This window comes from Bombus vancouverensis, chromosome 8 (assembly GCF_051014615.1).
Source record: "Bombus vancouverensis nearcticus chromosome 8, iyBomVanc1_principal, whole genome shotgun sequence".
Taxonomy (NCBI): domain Eukaryota; kingdom Metazoa; phylum Arthropoda; class Insecta; order Hymenoptera; family Apidae; genus Bombus; species Bombus vancouverensis.
In genome coordinates, this window is record NC_134918.1 from 10,984,498 (window position 1) to 11,000,403 (window position 15,906).

The 15,906-nt window shown below is 32.2% G+C and overlaps 1 protein-coding gene across 1 annotated transcript in view; it reads left to right on the forward strand.

Annotated features, from left to right (window-relative positions):
- Positions 1-3,778: 3,778 nt before the first annotated feature.
- LOC117162727 (cadherin-23) overlaps positions 3,779-15,906 on the forward strand; it is a 32,421-nt gene continuing 20,293 nt past the window's right edge. The window contains exon 1 of the mRNA XM_033344637.2: positions 3,779-4,256. Within this exon, the coding sequence (XP_033200528.1) occupies positions 4,248-4,256 (9 nt within the window). The 5' untranslated portion in view covers positions 3,779-4,247. The remainder of the gene's footprint in view (positions 4,257-15,906) is intronic.

A 15,906-nucleotide genomic window follows, 5' to 3' on the forward strand; every position in this document is an offset into this window, starting at 1 on the left:
AAAAAGTGAATTACTGTAAGTAGTTAACTTACCAGCTAAAAGAGTACAAGAATATAATTATATACTAGGTAACGATCGTTATATATAAATATAATTTTTTATATATTTCATTTTTAATTTAAAAAGACTTGAGAATTTTCAATTGAAGTATTATCTAATTTTTAATTTAAATCAAGTTCAAAAGCGTACAAATACAGTGAGCGACATCTAAACACAATTGAAGAAATACGATTAGTTACTGGTTCAATGAACTGAACTTACGGTAAGTACGTCCTGTATCTCGTTTTGGTACATGGATACAGAGCAATACGTCAATAACGCATATGCTTGCATAGTAAACGCTTGTACGTAGATTTCCCTGGGAAATTGTTCTTTCATTAAACGCATACCACGTGCCATGTTCCTCGTCTGTGACACTACCGACGGCATCACGGATAGAGAAACGTCGGTAGGTTATCTTAGTCTTCAATAACATCTGCGCACGATAAAACAGGAAAATTCATAGTTCGAGAACTAAACTGACTTAAACTTAAGTGAACTAGAACCGCAAGATTTGATTTGTATGTTTGATTGTACGAGTGTCTTCTTTTTTAGAAATTCATACTACTGTTTTAAACTCATCTACTTTTTTCCTGTAAATTCTTATTAATTTCTTGCTAATATAGAGTAAAATTACAACACATCGTATATGGATTTCAAGGATTATTATCCCTTATATAAATGTTATTCGGTTAGTATTATAGGAATGTTAATTGCCATTAGTAACAATCTTTTATTCCAAAAGAGTAATTTATACATATTTTTGGGCGAAAACATAATATGCATTCCTTTATGCATAGTAATGTGATAAAACCTGACGAAATATTTTTTAAATGCCATTTCTTAATTAATTAATTGACTAATTGTTAATTAGAAAGTAAATACATAATCAAAGAAAAACATACTTTATGCAACAATATATTATCAATTTTTTTGGAACATCGTAAAAAATGTGTTCATTTTACTTTTCACGGAAAATAACTTGAAATCTGTCTACATTTAGTGTAAGCAATGGAATGTTAATCAAACGTATGAAGCATATCAAAGAGTAAGAGATATTCTTACATCACAATAAATTCTTCTTTCTGTTATTCACTGAAGAAAGAAGGAAGTGTACAGATATACAGCTTTCACTTAAAGTTATTATACGAGTGAGAAAGAAAGTAGACATTATCAAATAAGCAATACCAGTAATACTAATTAAACCGGGAAGATCTTATGAAACCAACGATTGGTAGTCATTTGCTATTTCCTTTTTCTTTTGCATTTTTCTACGTACTTTACATATTGAAGGATATAAACCGAATGCTTTTCATAAACTTGAACGGTATAATAACTACGTGAAATCTTGTTGAAACGAACATAAAATTCTAATTATAGTTTGGTAAAATATAAACGAGGATACCAATATCGAGTTTTAAAAACGTGTATTTATTAATCTTGCAATCGACACGCTTCGTCAAGAATTTGAAACGATACGCGTCAATTCATTTATTGCAATACAAGATTATAAATTACTATATTCTTACGTGCTAAATTTAATTAAGATTTAAGCTTGAGCATTATTAAAATAAAACGTTTGGAAGATAATTATTCAAATATTTGAAATATGGATCTCGCTTGATTACATGTTACGTATTCAATTATGTAAATAAATACAGATTAGTTTATTTGAATAAGTAAATAATATTTCGTCGGATTATTTTATCTTCCAATCTTCATCTTACATTTTTCATTTCTGATATCTTGCATTTTAATAAATGCTTTATGAAATAATTTTTTAATTCCATAATTTTATTATGCTAATATTGTCATGTTTCTACATATCTCGGAAATGTAGATTTTACAGTATGTCGCGCTGCGAATTAAATACAAATTAAATGCAATGACAAGAGTATGTAACGTTTTATCGTCTTTTTTTATCTTGATCGTTCTCCTTCTTTTCTTTTTAAATATGTTTATTTTACATGCAACAATTATGTATAACATTATTGTCACTGAGCCGGTAAATTTCTTGCATTAATACCTTATTCTTTCGGCTGAATGTACACGAGTGACATTTTATCGCGCTATCCCGCTGCGACCATACGTCTGTCTTTGTTGTTCTCAATAGGAAAACAAACAAACGGTCGCAGCGGGAACGCGCGGTAAAATGTCGCTCGTGTGCTTTTAGCCTTAAGTTTCCATTTTAATATCTCATCTACTGCTATTATTCGAATACCAAATTATACCGCAGCTCCACATAATTATGCTGATGGAACGTTTCAGTTTTCTCCCGGTCAAACTTTATCAGTATATTCTATGCTCATAAATAAGAGAAAACTACCATGAAAAAGTAGATGGTTTCGAGTTTTAATTAAAAAATTGTAACAAAAGCTGCTAAACTATTCACAAACCCGCTATCGTTCTCTTTCCATTTCATACATTTGTTATAATCTTGTAACAAAGCTTTGAACTCGACGTATAGTTATAACGCAATTGATTCTTATTTATTTATTTATATAGAATATATTGACAAATGGCCAGAGTAGACTGGAATACGCTACGTAGTGAATATTTGTTGTATATTTGAATATACAAAATCTTCGAATTACTCCCCGTGAATCGCACGAAAGTAAATTTCTTTATTCCCATGAGCAGTGTTCAACTTGTCAAAAAACTTACTTATCGCTATAAATTTATTGAAGGAAATTCCAAAGTGAATTAAAAAGAAGTAACAATTCTACACTCTTCAATTTGTCGAGTTAAATTTATTTGAATCATCTATATTTCATCTACCGATCAATGTATGTTCCGAATAGTAATTTTTCTTTCTAATTTCTTATTTATTTCTATTTCAATCTCAAACGTAAATAAAAAGTCGACTTGCTCTGGCACTAGCCGTTTTCGAATCATGTTTCCTGATTTCCAGCTACCCATCTTTGTTCCCAGAAGCACGATTCTGTGGACGGGTGTCGAAACACAGGTGACCAAAGGATACAAAGAGGGGAAATCCGTCGGTGCATGCCTCGGGGAACACGATGGGCTGAATTTAACTCTGAACAACCGTACGTTTTGTGGTATTCTGTGTACGGTCAGTGCTCACGCCGCAGAACGAACATCAGACACCGATCTGTGCGCGCCTGTCTCGGTTCTACCTTCAGTTTGCCGTCGTGAGTGTACCTGAACAGGTGACCGATTCGATCGTTCGATAAACCGCACAATCGTCTGTCACCGATAGACGTTCCACACTTATTTTCTATGATTTTTCTTCCGAATGTTTCCAATAACTTATCCGTACACAGACTCTAGTCGTTTAGCGCAAATACGATCTGTTATCTGTATCGAAGGAAGTTCGTTCTCCCGATTGATTCTAAGCAGTATGCGTTTTCAGTATTTACAAACATAAATTTCGATTATATATTTACAATGTCTAAGAAGTAACGAAATGTAAACACAACGAATGCGCATTAAACGAGGATACAAAAAAATTGAAATAAAGCGTAATTCATTTATCGTGGAATAAATATTTAGTTGTAGCAATAAATATTTATTTAAATACTGTAAATGTTATTTGTAATTTGCAAGTCATATAATATGTATTTAGATATCAAGTATATTTAAAGATATTATGAAATTAGGAGACTTTGTTTATTCTCGCGATTCGATCGTCGTGAGTTCGAAGTCAACAGCGCCTGTAAACAAAGCCGTGAGGGTGATCGACTGCCGTGTGGGTAAATGGAGTTTATTGCCGTAGGCGAACGTTCAGTATACCGGCGAGAGCTCACCTGGTCAGGCGAACACGCTGTGTCTGTTGCACGGTTTATCAGTAACACGCTGACAGACGGCGGCGAATCTGAAACAACGAGGCTGCTTAAGCAAAATATCGTTTTACTACGAGTCGACAAATAGTTCTCGATAAAACGAATCATTGCGCACGACGAATCTCCGATAGCGGATAACAACGATTTTCTGAATGATCGCGAAAGTGAAATAAATTGTGTGACTCTCGAGTGAAGTGACATGTTACCAGTGAAAGTTTAGAAAGAACAATTTATTGCACAGTGTTTACCGAGACGTGGTTTCGTTTACAAAAGAATCGGTCGGAACAAGACATTGAAAAGTGCAAGTATAAGAAGGGAAATGGAAAATTTGATGCAATTTGAGAGTAAATAGATATCCGAGGAAGAAGGGACATGACGCAGTAAACCCAAGGGGACGATAGTTCTATGAAAATCGTAAGTATAATCCGATCAAAGTTTTCCAAGTTCGATACGCTTGTTCGTGTTGCGAAAGTTTTCAAAACTCTGTTATTCGTGATTTTTGGGAAGTTCGGCAACGCTTCCAGAGAGTGACAGGTATAGGTTAGACAACGCGTCTATCGTGAGTGACGCGCTTCTGCGAATTATGTCAGTGCAGAATTTCGTCGAATTTCTGATATGCAATTAGTACAGTGTGCAGTTACATACTAATTCCTTGAATCGGGCTTTAGTGTTTGCAAATTACCATAGGTAAATTGTAAAATATAATACATAATTAGACTTCGTGTGTGTGAGACGTCTGATGAAAATTTTAATAAATGTGATTGAAGTAATAATTTGGATATTTTCGATAAATATCTATCTGTATGAAAATTTCTAATGGAAAGTTGGCTTGTAAATTCTTAAGAGGATTGTTTCTTATATTCTCCGATTGTTTATTATAATTTTAATTGTAATTGTACATATGTATATGATTCGTTCCAAAAGACAAAATACTAATACACGTAGCAGAATCTTGCGTGGAATTATATAGTTCGGATATAAATCTAAATTGTTTATTAAAATAGTACATTTTATGAATAACAGAGAATCGTACGATATATTAATAGGTACAGTTGTATAATATGCTTATAAAGTACATATGAAATCTCTACTTTCCATCGATTATACACCGCTATTTAATATGTACTCTTGTTCTTTGATATCTGTACAATCTGATGTACTTTTTAATAGGATTATTATGTCTTTATATTTTTATATGTTTATGTTTATGTCTGTATATCCTATATTCATAACACTACAACTGTTTCTATTGAATCGTTTCCCAGATACCCAGAATAGCTTAAGTGAAGTAATTAGAAATATTTTAAAAGTTAGTGATTCTTAACGTAACTTAAATTGAATCTGAATCATCTATGACCTAAAAATAACAGAGTTAAGGGTTAATATACAATGCTATAAATTGTTGCTGCTATTAATATTATTATTATTATACGTATTAAATATACATTAATAGATATCTTTTAATAATATATAGATGTATAGTATAGCTAATGTTCTTTCCAAATATTGTCATATATTCGATATTAAATGTAAGACATGAACTGAATTTGATTGCTGAAATGATCTTGCATAATAGCGTATGCTTTACGCAGCACAATATAAATTGTGTAAGTTGTACGTGCTACTTTGTATTGTATCTACTTTATATTTATACGAATACTTTATATGTTTGTTCCTATGTTCGTTGGCAAAGAAGAATTCAAATACACAGTTAGGATGTCAATGCTGCAAAACCCGAACGCGATTGCCGGTGTCCTCAATTTTTTTCCCAGCACAGCTATCAATAATTAACCGCTAATAATCGTGACGCAATCTCGAATGAAATGTAAGGACAGCGGTTTAATTATTTTTCGCCTGTGCCACATAATACAATGACATTACGAAATCTCATTTCTCTTTTTCACTTACGACTGGAAATTATTAGGTTCTTTGTAATGATTTCTACGAGGTGTTTTCTTCCATGGGAGAATTCGTTCTCACGGAGTACATCTCGCTTTATATAATCGCGTGGAGCCCTCAGTTCCTCTTGAAGACGAATCTTGAAGCATGAAAGGCAACAAATTAGATCGCACATATGAAAGCAATAAAATGTGTAATAACGAAATAACGTAGATGGCTAACCAACGTATATACCGCGCATTAAGCATTTTATGAAACTCGCATTTTATCTTTGCATAACTATGCAGAACACGATATAATGAGATAGTGTCTAATTATCAATAGCTGCAACTCGTGGGAATACTTTTCATTATTACGATCGTACAATTAGGTTTCGAAAAAACTGTATATTATGTTAATAACACGCTTTCGTTCAAAATTGATTCTTTCGCGAATTTTAAAATCAATTAAGCATTCTCTACTATATCAGCTATTGCATTCTCATTTGAAAGGGAGATTTACCGGAAAGATTTGTTTCAAGGAAAATGTGGATTTACTTTTATAAGAATCATATTATGTACATATACACATAACAAAAACTTGATAGTCCTGTTTGTTTTTATTAAGCGTTTGAAACCTCGTGCAAGATTTATTTCGGCTACACAATAATATTTACAATATCTGTGTGGTCGGAGAGTACAGACAGTGCAATATTTCGTTGCTTCAATGTTAAAACTATTTATTCTTTCGACTATGTCTTAAAATTTTAAACCGCTAGTTTTTAAAATTGTAAATATCTAAGCAAGTCAAAATGATCAAAGTATTCGTTTAAGCGATTACGATCTCTATATTCAAAGGCGAGTGAAGTTTAATTCTCTTGAGTTGCCTAATCGTTGTTGAGCGATGCGGATTGATGAAATTTATCTTGTTTTGTTTCTTTATCGTGTTGAAATATTAGATCTCTGCGTACGTACTTTATCAGATATCAAATATCTTTCAGTGTATATTAATTTGTGTATTATTTATATCGTAATAGAGCTTTATTCTTAAATTTAGTGTATTACCTATAGGTATGTGATTTTATACAGTTTTTCATTCATTGTTACGTGAAATATTGAACTTTCTGTTTAGTCGATTCTTTTTATAAAGTAGTTAAAAAAATGTAATTACGATAATTGAAAAGTGGAACGATTTAATCTATTATAACAACTTGAACATTTGTTGCAGTTTTGATTCGTTAATTGATTGCACTTTTAGCTTTGTAATGAAATGTAGCCTGTTTAGTTAGTTAGAAATACGAACACTGTTACAGCCAATAACTAACTGGCTTCAGGACTGTAACACGATAGGAGCGATCAGTGTCCTGTAAGTGATATCTTTGAGAACATAATATGATGGAAACATTTTTTTACATTTACATAATCATTACAGTAAATAAAACACGTACTCGTAAATGTTACTTTTTCTTCCTACTCTGTGTATGCACAGAGAAAAACAAAATACATAACACTCTGTGAAAGAAATTTCTCACAGTTCGATATACTTCGTCTTTGGTTCTACGCTCATCCTATTAGACGCTTTAATTTTATTAAACTCTCGTCTCAACCGTAGAACACGTTTACGTCGCTCTTACATATCAAAAACGATGAAACCTGAATAAAATCTCTAAATCATTTCCTATTGTCAGTTACCAACGCGACTCAGAAAAGTTCATTGCAAATAACTAAAAGAAAAAAGAAAAAAGAAATTACTTCACATTCCGGAATACATCACAAGCATAAACCATCCAGTACATTAACCTTTTTCAAGGAAGTTATATCAAAAATCGTTACTACCATTAAGAAAAGAGCTAAGTGGAATTTAACGCAAACAACTTGCTACATATACATGACGAACATTCCAATGTTTTGCTCTTGATTGTATCATTCGACGATACATAAATTTCATAGTTATAGGAACGTTACAGCGCGTTGGAAAACGCGATGAGATCATTTTCCTAACTGTAAACCAGCAAGCAGAATGAAAATTTCTGAAGTCAGTCGGCACGGCACGAATCGAAACAATTATCATCGTAAGCTGTAATTTATCGTCGGTAAAGCATGTGCATTACACATTAAAGAGAGAACGGCAGGGGGAGAGACAATCGTGCACGTATCAGCGATGCGAGCCGGCCGTCACGCAACGATGTATCCTGTATGGGGTGAATTGGATAGCAGACGGTGGTATGGGGTGTGTCAATACCACGTGCGGTGTTATCATTCGGAAGCATGCATGGCAGGTGTAGGAAATGACGTCACGCACCTCGGAGTATCCCTGGTTGAAACACGACCTTACTGTCTATTTTCGACGGACCACCATGCATAAAAACTTCCTCTGTTCTCCCCAAGTGAAACACACACAAAGGATGTCCTTGCCTTTCGAATTAACAACATGGTGTACCGTGGACAACGGTAGCCATCTTTTTTTTTCTTTTTCTGCTTTTAATTAGTGTTTAATGTCGCGTCGATTCTTTTGTTTCGAGATTATGTTGGAATTTCCTCTTTCAATGGTTGTCTATAGTTGGTAATTATGATTCTATGATTAAAACGATATTATTGGTATGGCGAGAAAGCGACACGATCGAGAGAAGCAACTTTTCCAGAAAAACAGTTTAAAATGGAAGTCGATAAATTTGAAGCGACGAATTACGAATTGCTTGATTGATTTAGAAATGAAAAAGATGTTGCTTCTTTTACAATTTAGCCGATAGTCTTCTGATTCTGAGTGTTTCGAAAAAAATGTTATTTATGTTCGTCTTTTATTGTTGTGAAAATGTCGATGTTATTCTTGAGTGACATAATATTATTTGACAATTGTGATACTGATATTTTGGTACATAAATATCTCTAGAATTAACTTTTTTAGAGATCTCAAAATTTACGGTTTTGAAGATGTGTTGCTTTCCCAGTAAACTAACTATATGTACATTCATATAGGAATACATACATATATTTGCAAGAAAAGAAAACGCTTTCGGATTAATTTGTGTTAATAAAATGTTCGAGAATTCCAATAGAAGTGAAATATTATAAATTGTCTAGCTTATCTGCGAACTGTCGAATAATTCTCTCGTTACCTTTTATCGAAATTTATCAATGATTTCCGTTTAGGAATTCACGTTCAGATAAATAGATTCGACAGACAGTTCATTTAATAGGGCACTAATTAATATTTTGATATAAATATTTAAATAAATGGACTTGCACTGTACATATATTTTATTCTACTTTAGACGTTAATCTATCGCTGAATTGATTTTTTCTTTTTTAAACGATAAATGATTACTTGTGCCTATGGAGTTGGAAAGTAGTAGAAGGAAAAGAAATAGCAGATACCGTGTTTAAAACGTTTCTATCGCTACGTTGTCAGTATCCTATATTGTCATAATAGAGTGCCGTGTTGGAACTAGGTCGAGTCTTAAAATTTCGATTGATTGATACGAGGAGCTAAAAAAAGGGCTATCGTTAATACAGGTATGTTGTGCTTCTATATATGTATGAATGTACCGAAGATTTCAGGGTCATAAGGAAAGTTGCTTGCTAAAAGAAACCGTGAAACATCGTGCAATTTATATAATTGTTATTATAAGTTATAGGAGTTACAGGTGATAAATACTCGATGTTATTTTTTCCTATGCAGGGAATTTGAATTTCCATGAAGATAGTATTTATATAAAAAACTATTAGAAACATCAATTTCCCTAATCCATGACAATTTACGAAACTCGGGATTAAAATTATCGCTCCATAAAATTTGATATTTTATTTCTAATCTAATATCGTATAATATTTATTTATTTATTTAAAAATATTATACGTGATATTTTGGACTTACGTAAAAGTTCGATTTTCAATATTTTTAATATTTTCTATACTTTTGTAAATTTCATACGATTTTAATATTTTCATGTCCAATAGAATTGTAAGTAATATGGACACCTCTCATAATAGACATATTGGTAATTGTGAGGTATTGTTCTTTCTGAGAATAGGAATAAAAAAAGGTAACTGTAAAGCATAATCGGTGTACTATCGCCCCAGTTGTTACGTTACTTTTTTCGAGTCGTATGAAAACAACGAACCTTTAGAATGGTCTCCTATTTAGCAGTCTTAAAAGTCAAGAGCGTGGCCGACACACTCTGTTGGCAAGAGGAACACCACACAGCATATATGCGTGTGTTCGTGAATGTATTCCCGAAGTGTCGAACCATTCGTGAAAAATACGTTCGCATGTACATTGAAACCACTCATTACGTTAATCGTTTATTGCACTGTAGGAAAATGGTCAAACATTGACGTCACAGGCTGTTGCGTATTTTTGTCGGTATGGTGGATTGAAAAAGATTTTCAACACAAAGTAGAGTACGTATTGTACAGTATGATAAGGTATAATTGAAAGCGTTTAGGAAAATATACTTACAGTATAAGTGTACCAAGAATACGTGATACGTAGACCACGGATTGCTATGCATTGGTAGGAAATCTGGAATTGCAAAATTGCACACAATGCGCATAATATGAAAACGCGTATCAAGTATCCAAAATATAGCGCTTTCTATAAGACTTGGTAGGTAAAACAATTTTCTACGGAGGTTCTACATTTTTAATTGTATTCTTTAAAATACCCCACAATGATCGCGATCTTATAAGTTGTAAAGATATATTTGTAATTCGCAAAACTATTTGTGCAACAGAATTCTCCAAGTTGCGATTTGTAACTTGTAAATCTACTATTATTGGTAACTTATTGCGCAAGAGAAGAAATGATATATTGGAATACATAGACTATGTTTGTTAATTAACGTACGTATCTGTAAATTTGTCGTATATTACTATGCAGTTTATATATGATACAGTTTATACATATAAAGTATGCATTGTTTCAGTCAACATCTGATAAGATCATCTGCGTACTATTATGCAAATTCGTATCTTAATAAACACGACCAAAGAAATGGAATGCAAGCAGTGATTTGCTTTACATATTAAGTACCATAGCGAGTATTTTTATGTCCTTGCGTATTATATGCATTTTGTGTAGTTTTACATTTTTTAATTTCTCATGAACGAATGAAAATCCGCAGTTTACCCATAAGGTTATCGTATACGATCGTTGTACCGGTGTCTTTTATTCGCACGACATCACATCCAAGCCACTGTATCTCGTTTCACTTCACCTTAACAGAGGGTAGTCTTAGACTTAAACACGTTCGGCTTTAGCGTGTGGTTTCAACGCCCCCTTTGATATAATTATCACGCGATGGTGTTCGTAGCAAGAAAAGTGGTTATGAACTGTAATTTTGAAAAAAAAGTTGGTCATCTCGGTCACGACTTTTTCTCTAATCTAGATGCTCTTCGAGACTGAATTAATGATGTTTCGTAATCTGACTTAACTATCTGGTTTCCGGGCATCGGCCTTGCAGACCACTGACCACAGCCGGATGCTCTTGCCCACGAATGGCGAACGAGTAGCCACCGAGAAGAAGCCAATGAACGATTCTTTAATGAAGTTGGTGCGGTTCAACAACCGTCAAACTCTTCATCTCGGATTAGTCTCATTTGCATTTGTTACTTTTCATCGATCGCGTGTTAATTGCTTGCTAATATTGTTGGTACACAAGACTCGCCATGAATGAAGCTTTTGTAAATGTTGGGAAGTGTACGCGCTTCATCCTGCCATTGCCTTCGAATTTTTATGCTCTGATCACTCTTGCTTTAACAAACTTTCATATTTTCCGCAGACTTCAGGAATTTGTTAACGACAAAGAAATTGGATCGGAAATGAAACGAAGAACGTAGCTAATATCGTTCGTTTTATTTAACTGTTTCGAAAATAATTTCTTGAAACATTTATCTTATAGCAGTTGTTTCGATGGAATTTGTTAAAGAAAAAGAATTTCATAATTTTGTCAGGGATAGCTCGTAATAAATTTCAGAATTATCATTGACGATGACTAATAATAAGTTTCGTAATAACTATCATTATTAATTATCAGATAAAAGAGTTTGAGCGAAGTTTAAGAAAAGAGCAGAAGTTCAGTTACAGACGTACATTAATTTTTCGAAAAGGTAATTATGGAATTTTAAATGGAAGGAAACGTAGCAATCATCTCTTACAGTTATTGAATAATATAAACCTATGTACTTTAATGGCTTTAATGGGAAAAAATGCTTACTTCCTCGTATTAATTAAGAAAATAGTTCTGGTATCCATTTCAATTAACTATTTATCAATCTCCATGATATTATATGCTCTCTGATTGTTATAGTTTCTTACATTTTATATCAGTAGTATTATAATTATAGCCAAGTGAAAATATTCTTTTTTCCACATAATTCTTTCATATAAGATAGAATGTTTTACTATAATATGAATTACTAAAAATATACACGGAAATTGAAATATACAAATGGAAAATTAGAACTAATAAATTCTAAGAACAATAGTAACATAAATTTACAGAAATATTTTATCGATTATTTACGATGAAACATAGCGTTCTTTGCGTCAAATTTATTAAAGATATTCATATACTCTAGTCATGTTCTCTTTCTCAAAAAGGGTATAGAAGTTATATCTTTAAATAATATACATTAAAAGTTTACTTTTGTCTATAAAATAAAGAAACATCTAAGTAATCACATAATGTAAAAAGTAAAATAGTTAAATAATTTTTCAGTACTGTCCAAATTAATATATCATGTAATGTATGTATCATTTTTATGTAATGAGCAGACAGACGGAAGTGCTGATTTAGATTTGAGATTTTTAAAATTTTAAGAAAGATTTATTAAGTCTACAAAAAGCGGAAATAATATGTATGCAAATATTTATAAACTTGTGCTTTTGATTCGTTAATTGATTTAACGTTCTAAGATTTAATTAAAAAACAGTAGCCTTCTTATTAACTGAACAGCTAGAAGAAGGAAATGTTTCATGTACGATTTTTCTTCGCCATCATCATTTGAAACATGTATTACGTTTGATATATTAAAGTGTTTCCTGAATTAATAATACAAATGTTAATGAGTGATTCAAAAATACTTTGAATCTCATGTACTTAACAGGAAATTAATTTAGAAATAATTCCAAGAATTTAGAAATTATACATATCGATATAAAAGCGTTCGATTTAAAGAATGAAACTTCATATTTGAAATCGTGAAAGAATTTGGATATTTTCACGTCATCGTTATGTAGCACGAAATAAATTTGTTTGATTAAGACTTATTTATGAGTAAAAAAGCCAAGTATGTTTGAACATTTCAGAAAGTTATTGAAATCGTAGAAAAATTGAAAGAAATTTTATAGTTTAGCATTTTTCAATGACTAAAAGTATGTCGTCTTCACCGACAATCATAAAGTCGTAACAGATGTATTATATTATATGTATTCCTTGTTTAATGACTTCAAAGTTACATGACTCCACTATGATTGCTATGTTTAAATCTGTAATTATGCTGTTATTAATTAGAATATCACAGGTGTTCCAGTGTTCTGATTAACTGAGCTATTTACTTGAAATAGTAGCCGGAGAAGTTGGATATCCGGAGATGACAATTTCAATACTTTGCTCTTATAAGACTACGTTAACTTTCTAGTTTAAAAAAGTTCGTATGCTTCGACGGATCTAATAAAGCAAAAGATCGTAATAAAAATTGGTGGTTTTTGAAAGTTACTATCAAAGAAAAATACTTTCACAATGTAATTGCCTTTTTCTAAAAAAAGCGATGTGGTTAAGTGGCAAAATCTATAACGACATATCCAATTTTGCTTATTTTACGACATAGTAGCTTCAAAATGAATTCAGCCGTGAAGATACAATGTCTCTAAAAATACAATTTGTTTAGTAATTGTAGAAAAATATATTTGTTAATTGAAGCTCACTCAACTCGTTCATGTTCTTTCTTCGATGAGATCAATTTTCTGAATCTTCGTAGGGACTTCCTGATATATCAGGTCTTTCCATCTTTTCCTTCTCTCAGTATTTAAATATTCATCGACGACAATGATTGCTTAAATTATTTTTCGCGTGTTAATATCTAAAATATTAACACGCTTTTTTGCTTTAACAATTTTTTATTATTAAAGTAATAAGAATGAAGTATGATATGATAAATAATAATTATGAAATGATAAATGTTCGATATTTCCATCATAAGGTAGATTTAATTTGAACCTTTCGAAAGATCAAAGTGATCGATAGAATCGATCATTAGATCAAGTTGGTTAATAGAATTTAACAAAGCAAAGCAAATGGGCAGGTTTGCTTACTGTTACTAAAAAGAGGAGTTCGTAGAACAAATCATCTGTAACGGAAATTCGAAGAAAATGAAGCGTGCAATTGATGCTATGGATCGGTTTCTTGGAAGACAAGAACTCGCTTTGTTTTTTCACGCTTGTATTACGGTTATGCGGTATGATGTATCATAGCCGACATCGTGAGAAACCAACTGAGACTCACTTCCGGCGAGCTTTCACTTCGTTTAATTTTCCTTGTGGTCATTCGTGGCTCTTGACAATCTTGACATTGAACACAACGCACTTCGTTGCAGACAGAAATTACACGGGAAACAGTTTATCACTTGCCAAATTGAACGTAACAATTGCAAAGATAATTATTGTCGAGACTTAGTATTAGAGAATTCAATCTCTTAACAGAACACATTATCGACGATAGGATTAAACATTATATATAACGATTAGAATCCATGTGTAAGATTACTGTCTTTACTATATCGAGATTAGTTTTATTTTTCTTGCTTTCTCTTCATATAAAATAATAAGATAATAGGTTTTTCTATATAATGTTTACTTAAAAATATTAGAATATATAATGTAGTAACAGCTATAATGTACGTAGTAACACTGGAAAAATTATTATTTCATTCTTTTTCTCCTTCTTGTTTTCAAAGCTTACTAAGCTTATGAAAAATAGAGCAGTTAGGATTAATCAATGGTTGATACAGCGTTAAACTTAATGAAGAATATATATGAAAAATGCACATTCGCTTTTAACAATAGCTGATTTGCCTGTTCAGAGATTAGAACGTTCCTGTAATGTCAGTATCAACATAAAATATAATTTCACTTTTCTACTATTAACTAGATTAGGTAAAAGAATTCATTTTTTAATTGATATTGTCATACACATTGGAGCATAATGACCTATTTGTACAGTTAAATTTGATCTTCTTAGTAGAACATTTTCTACTATACAGGTTTAAATAAATAAAATTGCCTTTTTATTATTTACATAAGTACAATTTTTTTAGGTAATTGGAAAATGATTCAGATTAAATAACGCTACAATTTTTTAATATCAATATCTTAGTAGGTATAATGTTGGAAACAATTATTATTCTTTTTATACTGCAGAAAATAAACCACTATAATTTATTATATATTTTGCAAAATCCTTTGCGTGTCATAATTTTTTACTTATTAAAGATTATAACGTCTATGTTCTTGCATATTATGTGCACTCTGTACATATTATTACTTTCCAATCTCCTGTAAGTGCATAAAAATCCGCGGTCTTCTACGCAAATATATTCGCTCAAAGTAATGGAAGCATTTAACAATAGCAATAGCGAGGCGCGAGGAGCAAGATCTTCTAAAATCATGTCGAGAAAATATTCTATTAGCCGACAGGTGAATTTTCACTATTTTTCACTCACCAGGAGAAATCAGTACGCGTGCCTCAAGAAAATCCATAACCTTTTTCTAATCTTGCAACCGGTTTACTCGCGCTTTCCTTCTGGCCGAGTTACCTTTTCAGCAGGGTGTAAGACGACGGTTCGCCTCGATTCTCGATCTTCCCTCAGCACGTTTTCTCTGCTCGACCAATTACGGCATCCTCTGTCTTTAGCGTTGCACCATTAAACTAATTAACTGTAGGATCCGTGAAAATTCCTCGAAGTCGGTTCCACCTAGGAAAATTACACGTTGCCGGATTAATGCGAGCGAGAAAGTGACAAGCACTTGGAAAGTGGCGCATCGTAATATGATCGTAATCAACCTGATTTCTTTTACGAGGTCGATTCATTTATATCGACTATATTAACTCATATACATTAACTATATATTTTGGTGAAAAAGAAAAAACGATTCATTTCGTTCTATGCGTGTACGTACTATGTACGTT